General features: G+C 48.9%; 1 protein-coding gene across 4 annotated transcripts; it reads right to left on the bottom strand.

Moving 5' to 3' along the window:
• Positions 1-2,948: 2,948 nt before the first annotated feature.
• TEDC2 (tubulin epsilon and delta complex 2) lies at positions 2,949-13,139 on the bottom strand. Of its 4 annotated transcripts, none has more exons than XR_012662563.1 (10): positions 12,621-12,802; positions 12,407-12,505; positions 12,099-12,154; positions 10,410-11,091; positions 8,914-8,967; positions 6,866-6,950; positions 6,378-6,486; positions 6,046-6,278; positions 5,420-5,631; positions 2,949-3,166 (listed from the first exon to the last, which is right to left on the bottom strand). XR_012662563.1 is itself a non-coding variant. In XM_075105885.1 (10 exons), the coding sequence occupies exons 1-10, from the start codon at positions 13,122-13,124 to the stop codon at positions 3,020-3,022; spliced, it is 1,659 nt and encodes a 552-aa protein (XP_074961986.1). In that variant the 5' UTR covers positions 13,125-13,139; the 3' UTR covers positions 2,949-3,019. The 4 variants fall into 4 exon arrangements, 3 of the variants coding, with proteins under 3 accessions (XP_074961986.1, XP_074961985.1, XP_074961987.1); XM_075105885.1 differs by lacking the exon at positions 12,621-12,802 and adding an exon at positions 13,012-13,139 and having other exon boundaries at positions 6,046-6,147; XM_075105884.1 differs by having other exon boundaries at positions 6,046-6,147; positions 12,621-12,799.
• Between the last annotated feature and the right edge of the window lie 446 nt (positions 13,140-13,585).

The following is a 13,585-nucleotide window of genomic DNA, read 5'->3' as shown; positions in this document are numbered from 1 at the left end:
TGCCCCAGGGGTGGGACCCTGCAGCTCGTGCCTTATATGCAGTAATTTCAGCAGGTCAGAGGTAGTCATGCTCCACACTGCTAGACCCCCACAAAAAGGTTGGAAGAGGCAGGACATTCCTCCACACCACCCTTGGTGAGATTTGCCTTCTTTCTTACCAAAACTCAAATTATTTCTCTTTTCGATGGAATGTATCCCTAAAGCCACACTGTTTAGTCTCTACATGCTGTATCTCCCAAGGAAGGAGCTGTAGCTATCAGTTGGTGGCATATCTGAGGACAACTACAGGATAAACCCCTGGAAGGTTTCAACATGATGAACATCCAGAACTAACCAAAGATGACTAGTGTGCATGAAATCCTGTAAGAGGGTCTACTGATTGCAGTGTGCACTAACAGCAGTGCTGCCTATGTCTTCCCAGAGGTCAATCGTATTTGCAAAAACAAAAACAGTAAGTGGAGAAGTTGCAGAGGGGAAGGAAATAAGGAAGCTGGTAGAAGAGACAAACCATAGCAGTTGGAAATGCTTAAAGCCACAGATTCTGGACAGAAAATTTATTAAAAAAAACCCCTGTCTCTTCCCAGGGATCCAGCTTTACATCCTTCAGTAGTGAAAAAACAAAAACCTTTTAAGACTCTACTGTAGGGGACAAAGAAGGAATAAGAGCTGCTAATCCTTCCTGACCCTCACCATGCTTTGTCTCAGCTCATGCCTGGACAACACTGATAATCTATCCCTTTCAAATACACTTATTCCTATATTTTGTAATACTATCCCCTGGCATCACAAATACTGCCTTTTGTCTTTCTTTCCTCCTCATCTCAATTTGATGTACCAGCATAATTTCCTTCTATAACAATAGCACATTTTAGAATGAAAAAGACCCCCATCAACCACTGAGTTAAGTTGCTACTGAATCTTTATCTCTGCTATAGCACAAGGCTCATTTGAAAAAGTGAGTCATTCAAGTGATTTTAAGTCTTACACATTTATGAAAATTATAAAATGTCTCTCACATGGTGTAGGAAGAGTAATAAAACCACGCTGCACCCAGAGGCACAAAACAACGCAGCTACCTGCCAGTCAATCCGCTGGAAGCTGTGCTCCTCTTTTGCACCCCTCCTACGGTGTCAGCTTGCCTTCTGACCTTGTAACAAGCCCTGCAAACCCATTTTTGTTGGCTCAGTCGCTTTTTCACAGTCCTTTCACACCTATGCAGTCCTTGCTGTGGCAGTGAAGTTACTGCCAATTTACACTGGACTGTTCTGCGCAAAGCAGCAGATGCTCCATGACTCACGCAGTGCTTACAGACACAAGTTATAGATAACAGCACGATAATTAACAATACCAAATGTCATCTCTAATATTCAAACATGCAGATGTTAATGCCCATGGCACGCGACCACATTAATTTAGGACACAGTGTTTGGTCTTATGTGCAGCCCTTTAAGCAACACCTTGCAACCCTACAGTGCTGTTGACCACAGCATGGTTCCCCCATAGACACACAGATGTAAACCATGCAGGACTCCTCTGTGAGCTTCAGTGGAGAAGGTGGTAATAAATTCCAGCCCTGCAGACTCCATGGGAAAACAAATACATCTACAAAGAACCACATGCAATGCAATTTAAAAAAATCGAAAATTGAAAAATTGAAAAATTGCTGATTTTCATCTATCATTTGGATGATTTTCAGTGAATGCTGCATGTCAGGAAGGGTTAAATATGCAGAAAAGAAATAACTAACTCTGGCCTTGAGAAAAAACAAAACAAAAAAAAAAAACAGAAGGAAAAAAATAATGACCACTGTCAGCACTAAGAGCTAAATCCCCCCAAGCAAACAGTCCTAGTCCAGCTAGGAGATACAGTGAGAGCAGTAAAAACGCTGCAGTGGTACAGTGGCCCTTCCCTAAATGGACTTCAGAGGCTCACAGGCAGAGGTATTCCACATGACACTATAGCATTGCTTTAATTGTCACATAGGTTTTTACTTGTAATCACCTGGTATTTCTAAGATGCAGTAAGAACCAAAGCTGGAACTTTCCCATGGTGACAAGGTCAGAATTGCCACAGAATCAGTGTTTTCCATAGCCAGACAGGACATTGCATTATTGCCTCTGGAAGGCTGCTTCTCCAGCAGCTACCGGCACAGGTTCAGCAGCAATTCAAAGGGACGAGTGCCATCTACCGGGCTGCTTTATCAGCTCGCTCCTGCTGCAGCTGGATTCCCTGACATCTCAAGTGCAGATAGCCCAACTCTTCTTAGACTGCTGCCTCAGGCACAACCACCACACAAGATGATGTAGCAAAAGTATGTCAGTTGTAGGCTATGTGTAAGTCCTTATAGAAGAGCCTAAAAAGTCGTGAAGCTGCCTGAAGGGGCCCTGAACTGAGCATCTGTGTGACTGACGGGTGGATGAGAAGGGACTGCTCCAGCTGCACCGCAGTCCAGGCACCAGCCCAGCTCAGAGCAGGTACCTGCAAACCAGAGCAGTTCCACAAAAGGCATTACGGCACACAGCCTGGCCATGGTGGATGAAAGCATTGAAAACGTGTTAGTCGGTGAGTATTAGACAGTGACCACTATAATGCTGGTTATATGCCAATAGGTGAACAGAGTAATAGGGAAGCAGCAGCTCAGGTTCTCAGGATTTTCAGATGCTGGAAGGCTGTGCCCCACCGTACTGTGGCTATTTGACAAGTATAAATCATATTTTATTGCCTGCTACACTGTCTGCATATGGCAGCTTGGTATCACAACTGAGGCAATCAAGAATCTAGAGCTAGTCAGAGAGACAGACCTTGGAAGAAAAGCCAAAACCAGTGTCCATGAAGCCCTTAAGGGGCTTCACAAAACCTCAGGGTTAATAGGCTGTAAAAGTGATAAGAAAGACAAAAAAAACCCACCCACCTGAAATTTAGCTGGACAAAGAGGCAGAGTAAAACAGTTAATTGAAAAGATTTATTGCTTAAAACTGTCTCTGATTATGTGAATGGCAAGTCGGAGGTTCCCCCTGGATCAGTCCGCCAGCTCATCTCTCACCAGCACAGGGAATCGTCTGCCTCCCTCACAGAGCTGTGTATAAATTGCCCGGTACAGCTGAGCTGCAGAGGCCTCCGGGTAGAGCCTGGACTCCAGCACAGGCAGGAGTTCTGCCATCATGACCTGGGCAAAAGCAAAGGAGACATGTCACCAGAGCCAGCACGCACTTTTAGGATTCCATGAAGTGAAGCAGCTGCATAATAAGTGAAACATAACCAGAGCAGTATGACTAATAACGTAATTGATAGACAGATGCTTTCTTTTGTCATATTTAACAAAGGCAGAGTTGTTCATCCTCTGCTTATGAAGTACACCAGCAGCCACCCAATGTTCCCAGAGCAGTGAGATAAATGATAGTGCTTTTCCTCTGCTGCAGAGGTGGTCTGGCACTGGGATGAGACCAACATTGTGCGATAACCTGAAGCTGATGTTGATTCAGAAGCTCTGCAACCACACAATGAAGCACTTAATCACCCAGCCCTAAATTCCACCCTTCACTTATGACTGTTCCCTCCCTGTCACCTCCCAACTGGGTCACATTAATCCAAGACAGATGGACAAGTGGCCAACTCCATCCAGCCCAAGCAGAACAAGCTGCACACCTCCCCAGCAGCACACACTACAGCGCGTGCTGAAGCTGTCCGACATTCCCCAACCTGGTCTATGGTTTATTAAGCCTAGCTCATGATCTCAGTCCATGCTCTCCAACAACCCAGTGGCCTGCCACAGCATAGTTAACAGCACAAAACTCTAGGATTACGACTGTGACTGACAACTCAAGCTCAGGTGAACTTCCAATCAAAGGACAGAAGTTAGCCTTTAATGCCCCACTCTTGAATTAATGCTCAGAAATTTTGCCTGGGATTTCCCCCAGCCCCTCTCAGCTGTCATCCGCTAACAAAGTCTGAGAAGTCTGCACATTAAAAACCCACGCTGCCTACTGTACATACTGCCTTCGCTGGAAAAGAGTGAAACCTTTGCATGTGTCAAAGCATTTTTCAGCAGTGGAAAAAAAGGAAGATCCAAGCAGAAAAGAGTACAGGGCACCTGCAGGGGGTTCCCTCACCTATTCTCCATAAATCTCTGCACAGGGACAGGGGAACAGGACACAGTTGCTCGTCTCTGGGAAGAGTTATGAGCTGCAGAAGTGAAAGCTACCTAAGGGAAAAGCTGGCACACGAAGGAATGCTATGCTGCTCCACTTCCTAAGAGAGAGCCTCTTTTCCATCTGCCTGGTCTGCTCCTTATGCATAAGAACAGAGGAAGCAGGCCTTCACCATCAAAGACAGGCTAAGAACTACCAAGACTTTTCTAAGATTCTTGGCATTTCTCCATGGAAAGGCAATGGACAGGCCTGGCCCAGAAATATACACGTCCTTTCCCAGAGTATTTATCTTGTACCAAGTCCATTCACTTCACCTGTCCCAAGAATTTCACGTATCTTGTACACTCTGCACAGAGCTGCTTCAGACACTCAGAGCTCACCCAGCAGAAAGCACCTACTTAGAAACATGTGCAGAGGAAATTGAGTCAGTTGATGAAGCAGCAGGCAACACATTTCAGTCGCTACTTGATTTTGGGCAGATAAAAATCAAAAACCTCACAACTCATAATGCAGGATTAGAGTACTAAGTCCCATTTGAAGACAGGTAGCCATCTGTCTTCAGCTAGAGGGAGGGGTGCTGCCAGTTATGAATAACTCTTCCCTGGCTTACAAAACAATGGCTTTCCCAAAGCCTCTATCATTCAGATCAACAGCAAAGGTTAGGTCAGACGAGTAGATGTGATTTCACAGATCTTCTCTGCCCTTTGTTGTTGTTAGTTAAGAAGAAAAAATGATCCCTGTGCAGCAAGCACTCTGCTCAGGCTGGTGGGGAGACCGACCTCCTATTGTGTTCTTATGGGCAGTGTCAAAGTGGTAAAGTCAAGATCAGCAGCACACTGGTTTGAGATTTCAAAGGAAAGGACAGACAGCAGAGGAATTCACTAACTGGAAGTCATGCAGGAGAGAATGAGAGTGGGTGCCCTAATGGGACTGTAAAGGCCTGCCAATAGGGGCCTTCAGGCATTACCAACAACATCCTCCACTGCCAAACTCTTTCAGAGTAGCTAAAAAAAAAAAAAAAAAAAATCTTATCAGGAGAGGGTCAGACATTTACAGGCCTCTGCTCTGGCCTTAAAAGAAAAAGTAAGTCCATCTGCCTATGAAGCAAGCAAGGCACTGATGGGACTAGGATGAGGCATAAACATAGAAACATCCCTGAGAGAGCTTGCTGTGCTGCTGCTTCCCCATCAAGACCCTGTACACCAGCTGTTGCCCCACAGTTGCCCTTTTCTTTCCCTACTCCAGGAGCACTAACACTTTTAAAGACTCACCTTTTGCAAAGCAATTTCTTGGTGCAGCACTGACACTTGCAGCTTCAAGGCAAACAGGTCCCTCAGCTCCTGGAAACTGGAGTAACAAAGGAGAGGCACAGCCAGCATGCCTGCGCTGTCACACGTCTGTCCCATGGGAGGAACACAGGCTGGAGAACAGCTTCTTAGGTCCCCAGTGCAGTCTGGGCGCAGCCTCATCTGGGACTCCACAGCTGCCAAGGTGGAAGAATTGGCAAGAGGCAGGAATATACAAGCTAAATCTGTACTTGCAGAATTTGTGATCTACTTACTGTTTCTAGAAATTAATAACTAATGACATTGTATTAGTCTGGGTAAGATCCGTACACATGACACAATTAGGACATCTTAAGCTTAAAATCTCTCAACAGCTCCCTCACCAGAGCTCCTCAATTGCAGCAGTTAAAAGTCACAAGCCTCATCGGAACACAGATGGGTGGCAAAGAGGCACCAAGGCTTTGTTTGCCACCAGAGAATTCTACGTGCTACATTACCATTAAGAATAATGAGGAGAGAAATTACATTGGTCCACAGTGCTCTGCACACAGATGGCAAACTACTGTTCTGGCCACATTCATACCTGACTACAAAAACAGGGTCTGGCTCACCTGCTCGGAGAAGCTGCAGCTTATGCAGGCACTGGGAAACTGTGGTTTGCAAACCCTCCAAAGTTAGAAGGCTTTCATACTCTCTTTGCAGAGTAGGGTGGTCTAGAAGAGAAGCAGAGGAAAACCAGCAGACATGGGCATACTGAAACCTTCCCCACCACATACCAGTTTCTAGAGTGGCCTTGGGTTCACCAGCCCTCATTTTAGGCAGAGAATGCTCCCGTCCCTCATGCCTAGCACATGCCAAAACATAAGACACATGGGACTGGAGCCCACTGAAGTTATCCTTATTCCACCTCCTGCCCCCTCCACCCCTTTTTTTTCCTCCTTACCTGCAGGCTCAGCTTCCACATCCTGGCTCAGAAGGGAGGGGACATCCTGGAGAACCATTAATTCCTTCTCTATCTCTGCAGGACTGAATGCCGGCATCGGTGAACAAAACTCAAACAGCAGCAGCTTAAGGAAGGTTTCACACCACCAGCTCTGCGCACTACCCCGAGCCCTGGGCCAGGCTGGCTGGAATCAGGAGCAGAGGTAGAGTGCAAGCAGCCCATGAAGTGGCATTGCAGGGGGAATGTGAGGACACCACAGCTGTGTATGGCATGTTTGCCTCGTGGCCTTGTTTGTCTGGATCAAAAGTTTTATGACTGTTCAAGAGCTGTACCATGAAACAAAAATATTTCCTAGAGGCCCAGATTGAACTCCTGTTATTGGAGGCATAACTCTCCAGATGCGAGCATGCTGCAGAGCGATTGCACCTGATGCCTGCTGTACTGCACCACACGCTTGCGGAAGAAGGTGGTGAACTGAGAAAGGATACAGTTGTCTGGATCCTCTCTATAAAACGGTTCCTTGCAGCTGCTGCATCTGCACTTGTTTGGCAGAGATGACATCTCTCCCATGCTCTGAAAATGGAAAAGGGACAGGAGGCGGAAGAGTTACGCTCCGTTATACAAGACTGTGCTCACACTGAGCTGTGACATGCCAATATGACATATTAGTGCTTCAAATACAAGCACCTTCCTCACACGTCTTTTACAGGTTATTTACTAGCCATTCTCCCCTCATTTTTGACAGCTGGTGTTAGATCAACAAGGACAGCCTGCAGAAAGCATCAGACCCTGCAAAATACCTACATTACTTCTCTTAACTTTTTTGAGTGGAAGGATTTACAGCCATCAGAAGAGAGACAACACATTTCTATAAGCAGAATGGGAGCTTGCAGCACATCACTAATTCTGTTGCATTGCATCGCCCTACCTATATTTTTGTGCCATAGGAAACAACAAATCTTCCCATCCTTTCCTGAGGGTTAAGTCATTTGCATTTCTACACATTTAGCCTGTTAGTAAATGTGTACAAAAAGGAGTTACTGCAGTAGAGCAGACAGGACAAATTCTCACCGTAGCTTTTAGCATAGTGATTCCTCCATATGCCAAACCTCAAGACTCTTCTAATCTTTTTTTTTAAAAAGTAGTACGTTTGGCAATAAGCATGACAGCAGTGCATCAGCATCAGGGACACAAAACACAGAGGTTTAAGGACAGTATCATGAGTAAGCTGGCCAGGACCCTGCATCAGAGTCCAGTTTTAAAAAGAAAGCGTTACACAAAAAAAATGCTACCAGAGAGGTGCATTTCACTTCCAGAGTTCAACATCCCCACTGATGCACAGTCCCCGTAATACCCTTTAAGTAAAGGACTGCTTTCAAGAGCCACGGCATCTCAGCCAGTCTCCTAAAACCTGCAAAGAGTGAGAGCCATCAGGAGGAAGCTTACAACAGTTATGCAGTGCATGACTAACCCAAGTGTGCATATGTCTTCTCTCCATCCAGATGTATCTTTTAAGCCATGATAGAAACTGCAGTTTTCAAAAACGCATTATGCAAAGAAATACCAAGGTTAATGGAACAGGAGAAAACAGAAGTTACCAGGCAAGGTGCATTCCCTCTATACAAGAATCTTCAGAACAATGGTTATTTTCAATCAATCACTGAGTTGAAAGTAATAGTAATGAGTGTAAAAATCACACCAGAGCAATTAGGATACGAAACGCTCAATTTGCAAGTGAAAATTAAGGGAACCAAGTCTTTACAACTTGCTGAGGGGCAACTAACAAATTGGTGTCTGATAAATGACAGCTCCCAAGAGGAGGAGGAATTCTTGAGGGTAACACAAGGAGGTATGAACTAGATTTAAGCTACAGTTTAAATCTAGTACCTGGACAAACCACATGAGAAATCTGCTGAATTATGGTAAGATTTCCCAAAGGAAATGGTGGAAGACCCCTTTCCAGAGGACTGGAGAATGGACTAAAGCAGAGAGTGCAGCAGACACACATCTGCCTGCACCACCGGTGCAGTAACATTGTAATTGGCACCATTTAAGAGACTTCATCAGCAGGAATCAGCCTCAAACACGTGGTGCCTCCGGGCTAGAGAGGTGTCCCAGCACAGCAGTTCGGGTCAGCAACCAGTTGGGAAACTCCATTGCACAGGGTATACAGGCATCCACCCCACAGGGCTTCCTGCCTTCAACTCCTAGTATACCTTATCAGCAGAGACTTCTGCAGCACTGTTAATCCCATGATTAAAGCACTCCAGTACCTTTACAACTCAGGGATTAACAGGGATTACACTCTGAAAACAAATGTGACACTAGTGGCTAGAACATCATCAAAACACATACCCTTAGAAACAGCCTTACAGAGAGACCGTGTATCAGACCACTCCTCCTGCTCTGAGCTCAGGCCCCACATGCTGTGTGGTTGGTGCTCCCCCGCAACCAGCCAGGCCTCCCCGCTCTGACCCCTCCTCACAGCCCTTAAGCAGAGGGTAGTTGTGGACTGGACTGATCAGGCTGCACTTACCTGGAGTTTCTGGAATAGGCTTGCCTGTAGGGAAGGGGCAGCTTCAGCTGGCATCTGCAAAACAAGAGAAGCGTCAATCCTGACTGCCGGAGAGCAGTGGAGCCTTGTCTTCAAACGAAGAAAATGACATTTTATCTAAATTTGAAATTGATTTAGCTGCCACAGAAGATGTCAACAATGCCTTCAGTCTGTCCTCAAGGAAGAAGGATTGATCTGCTCATTCACTTACACGTGTCACTGAGCTGACTTGGGAGAGCTCCTGCATCCTACCACCAGCCATCAAAGGTTCATCCAAGGTGAGAGGCTGGGGGCAAAGCTCTGACAAGGCAGAGCACAGACGTGGAAACAACACCTTCAAAGAAGCTGATCGCTACAGACCGGAGTGCAAGCAAACCTCCCTATGTTGCCATACCTCTGCACCACAAGGCAACTTTGCTTAGCACTGTGTCACACTCAGAGAAACAGGAAAGGGGCGTTTCAGCTTCCAGTAGGAATATGCGCCTTAACCCTGAAGCAGAATAAATGCTAACTTGCTATCGTGAAAACATGGGTTGGCAGTTATAGCTAGTCACATACAAACTACGACACAAGACCAAGGCTGGGATTTTAAGTAAATAAACATTTGAATCCAGACTCCTGGTCCCCCAGCAACTGTTGCTCAGTGTCCTGTGTCTGTTCCAACACCACACGAACAGTGATAATTTCCTCCACACACAAACACAAGGGTTGGGCTCTGGCAGCTGAGAACTATTTCTCAAAATTTTCCAGGGTCAGGCATGTATCAGATCTGAACTTCACTGTTTCATTAAAGCAAACAGCACATAGAGAAGACCAAATAAATTATTCAAACAAGACAGACTGGTCTTAATACAAAGCCAATCTTCCAAGTATTATTTTGCCACTTTTCCATAGAGAATCTCAGTAACATCCACTTCATAATTCTTCCCACATCAGATACTTGAAACAACTGCATTCTAGACAATACTGATTTCTGTAGTTACATGGGCAGTATCTTACAGGTTAAAGGGGGGAGTATGAAACCCAGACACCATCTCTCCAAACAGCACTGGGCACAAGAGAGAGAGCATGTCAGAGTGTGCTCATGTATTATGTATTATCATTGTGGTTTAAAAAAAAAAAAATTAAAAAAATCAATAAGCTATAATAGAAAGTGGACTCAGAGGAAAACTAAGGCTCAAAAAAGCTCTACAGAGACAGCTTTCCAAAATAGTCACAGGGGCCTATGAAATATCAAAAGTCTTAATCAAAAGAATTTCAAAGTCCCAGCCATCCAAGAGTAAGCCCTTAAAATGAAAACATGTACTGAATCACAATAAAGGCTTTTAAACTGTAAAGGATCCTTCCTCTTCAGAAGGATCTGAGGGGTGGTGAAACACAGCTGGGCTCAACAGAGCAGTAGAAGAGACCAGGCTTTCCAGATGTGCTAGTCAGTGTCAAGCAGAATAAGATAGAGGTACCCGTCTTTCAGCACTTACCCCTTTTCCTGGAGGGTGACTGTCCGAGGTGAGGTGCTCCTTCCCAATGCAACTTCAGCTGTAGGGTGGTCCTTTTTGCTGGACTCTCCCAAAGAACCACAACTTTTCTTCCCTGCCTCAAGTAACCACTTGCCAGCAGCTACAGAGTTCTTTCCCCCAGCTGAATCCCCTATGGAAAAGCTTTGCTGCTCATCCAGGGCAGATCTCGACAACGCAGATGTCTTTTGGGGTTCAGCTGCAGCACGGGCCTCTCGGTCCCTGGCACTGCTTGTTGTCCTACGACTGCTTCCTTGTTTGCAAGCCATCCCTTTTGAGGAGCTCTTCCCAGCTGTCCTGGGACCTTGAGAAACACATCTGTCCGGGGCTTTCCTTTGTGTTCTTTTCACATCTGGGTCAGTCCTATAAGGGGCTCTCAGCTTGTATGGAGAGGTCTTCTTCAAAGAGGCAGGCTTTCTGCTTATACTTCTCACCTTTGTGGTCACAGGAACATCCTCAACAGACACAGGCACCTGCTGCTCCTGAGCATTCTTGGGAGCAGGTCCTTCATCTACAGGTTTCTCTCCTGCAGCTCCTTGGGCCTCTAATTGACTTTTCCGGATGCTTTTCCTGACTTTCAGTGCCTTCTCTAAGGCCCTGTTCAGCAGTTCCAATGCCTCCAGCTCCTGGAGCGAAGGCCTGTTCTCTGAAAGAGGAGATGATGTATCAGAAGGTCCAAACCTGGATCTTCCCCATTTTTCACTACACTAACTTACTCTTCCATGTGTTACAAAAGGAAACCAAACCCGTTGAATGGTGCAGCAAATATTCTGGCCACACTCCCACAGCAACTACACAGCAGGTACAGAGAAGCTTGCCAAGAGCCCTGAAGACCCAGGATGGATGAGTCACAGGAGGAGACAGCTTGCCCCAGTCAACCTCCAGTCCACCAGCAGGTGACAGCCACCACATCTCAGTTGGGCCTACAGATGCTTCATTGCTGCCCTTGGTTACTGTGGCATGACTCCAGGCTAACACCAAGAAGGAAACTGCCCCCATACTCAGCCCTGGTGAGGCCGCAACTTTAATATTGTGTTTGGTTTTGGGCCCCTCAGTACAAGAAGGGCATTGAGGTGCGGTAGCATGTCCAGAGAAGGGCAACGAAGCTGGGGAAGGGTCTAGAGAACAAGTCTGATGAGGGGTGTTTAGCCTGGAGAAGAAGAGGCTGAGGGGAGACCACCTCGTTCTCTACAACCACCTGAAATGAGGTTGTAGCAAGGTGGGGGTTGGTCTCCTTTCCCAAGTCACTAGCAATAGGATGAGGGGAAACGGCCTCAAGCTGTGTCAGGGGAGGTTTAGATTGGATACTAGGAAGAATGTCTTTACTGAAAGAGTGGTCAGGCATTGGAACAGGCTGCCCAGAGAGGTGGTGGAGTCACCATCCCTGGAGGTGTTCAGAAAACATGTAGACATGGCACTTGGGGACATGGTTTAGGAGGCCTGATGGTGTTGGGTTGATGGTTGGACATGATTATCTTGAGGGTTTTTTCCAACCTTAATGATTCTATGAAAGTGGGAGGAAAAAAGTAGAGGGGGGCTTCAAGCCGATGCAGAGCATTGGAAGGACTTCTGACACCGAAGCTGGCTCAATCCCAGTCAGGAGCAGGGCCCATGCGATGCGGGGCAACGCCAGGCCGAGAGGGAAGCGCTCACCATGCCCGCTGCTGGAGCCGGCCTCGGGCTGCGGCTGCTCCTCTTCCTCACTGCCCCTGCGGTGGAAGGAACACAGCGCCGTGGGCCAGCACTGCCGTGCACCGACGGGTTCGGCCTCCCGCCCACCCCGACACGGCTACGCGGACAAGAGCGCCCGTCCCGCCGGCCCCGGGACCCCGGCCCCCCGCCGGGGCAGCCTGAGCGCCGCCGCCGCCCCCCTCCCGGCCAGGGTCGCGGCAGGGGCGCCCGGGGGGGGGGGGGGGGGGGGAAGGGGGGAACCCCGGGCCCGGCGCGGGGGCCTCACTCACCAGCGCCCTAGGAGGGCCCGGCTCCGCGCCGCCCGCTGCTCCAGCTCCCGCCGCCGCTCCGCGACTTCGCGCAGCGCCGCCGCCAGCGCCGCCGCCACTCTGCAAGGCCCAGCGCTGTCAGCGGCCTGCCGGAGCCAACCCGCCCGCCCGGCCACCCTCCCCTCCGCCGCCCCGCTCTCACCGCCGGCCGCAGCCCGCGGGCAGCATGGGTCACCTCACTCCGGCCCGGCTCCTGCCCGCTGTAGCGGGCCGGCCTGCACGCCGCCGCAGCTGAGCCCTGCGCCGGCACTCGCGCTCCTTATGGCCCTGCCAGGACCCGCGGGGCGGGGCGCTGAGGCGGCGGGCGGCCGCGGCCCCACGGCAGGGGAGGGCGGCCATGGCTAGGCCCGGCCGACACCGCTCTGCCCACAGCCCCAGCCTTCGGGAGTTTCTCTACCCGCCCCGGGCCGGGCGCCTGCCGGAGATACCCCGGGACCCGCTTGACCTGGGGAATCCGTTTTTCCCTCGTATGGGTTCGGCGCTTCCCTCTCCTCCTAGGCAGCTCCTCCCTGAGAGCAGCCGGCCAACATCGGGAGGGGGGCTAGAAAAGCCTTCACAGAACTGACCCGTCCTCGCAGCTCCTTGTAACTGCGGCCTCCTCAGGGTCAGAGCATAAATGAGGTTTTATTTCTCTCACCCTTCGCTGTGGCTGGCCGCAGGTGGAGCTGCCTGAGAACATGCCGTGCCCAGCCCACCTGCACTGTGGGAGTTGGAGCTGCCACCTGCTGCATAAGGCCCACGGAGGCTGGAGATTAAAGTCCAGCTGTCACAGGGGCTGTGCTTCGGACTGCACCGTGTCCTGCCCACGGACAGGGCTCCTGCGGGGGTCCTCTGGCGTGCCGGGCCAGCGCAGGGAGAGCACAAGGGCCAACAGCGCTGCACCCTAGCAGAGACGCCACGCTCTGCAAACTGCTCCTGCTACCTTTGGCCTGCATCGGCAAAGAGGCGAATTTGTGGGGTTTTTGGTGGAGAGAGAAATCTGCCTTGCTCTGCACCTGTGGAAGCTGCCTAGCTGATAACAAGATCTCTGTTGATAGCTGACTGCTGCTGGGGTCCTGTCAGGAAGACTGCTATGGCTGCAGAGGGGCGCGCTGTGGTGTGCAGTTCTCCAAAAGTGCCTATAGCTGGCAGTCGACAGTG

Source organism: Phalacrocorax aristotelis, chromosome 10 (genome assembly GCF_949628215.1).
Source record: "Phalacrocorax aristotelis chromosome 10, bGulAri2.1, whole genome shotgun sequence".
Classification (NCBI taxonomy): Eukaryota; Metazoa; Chordata; class Aves; order Suliformes; family Phalacrocoracidae; genus Phalacrocorax; species Phalacrocorax aristotelis.
The sequence above is the reverse complement of the archived record's forward strand: the minus strand, read 5'-3'. Positions and strand labels throughout refer to the sequence as shown.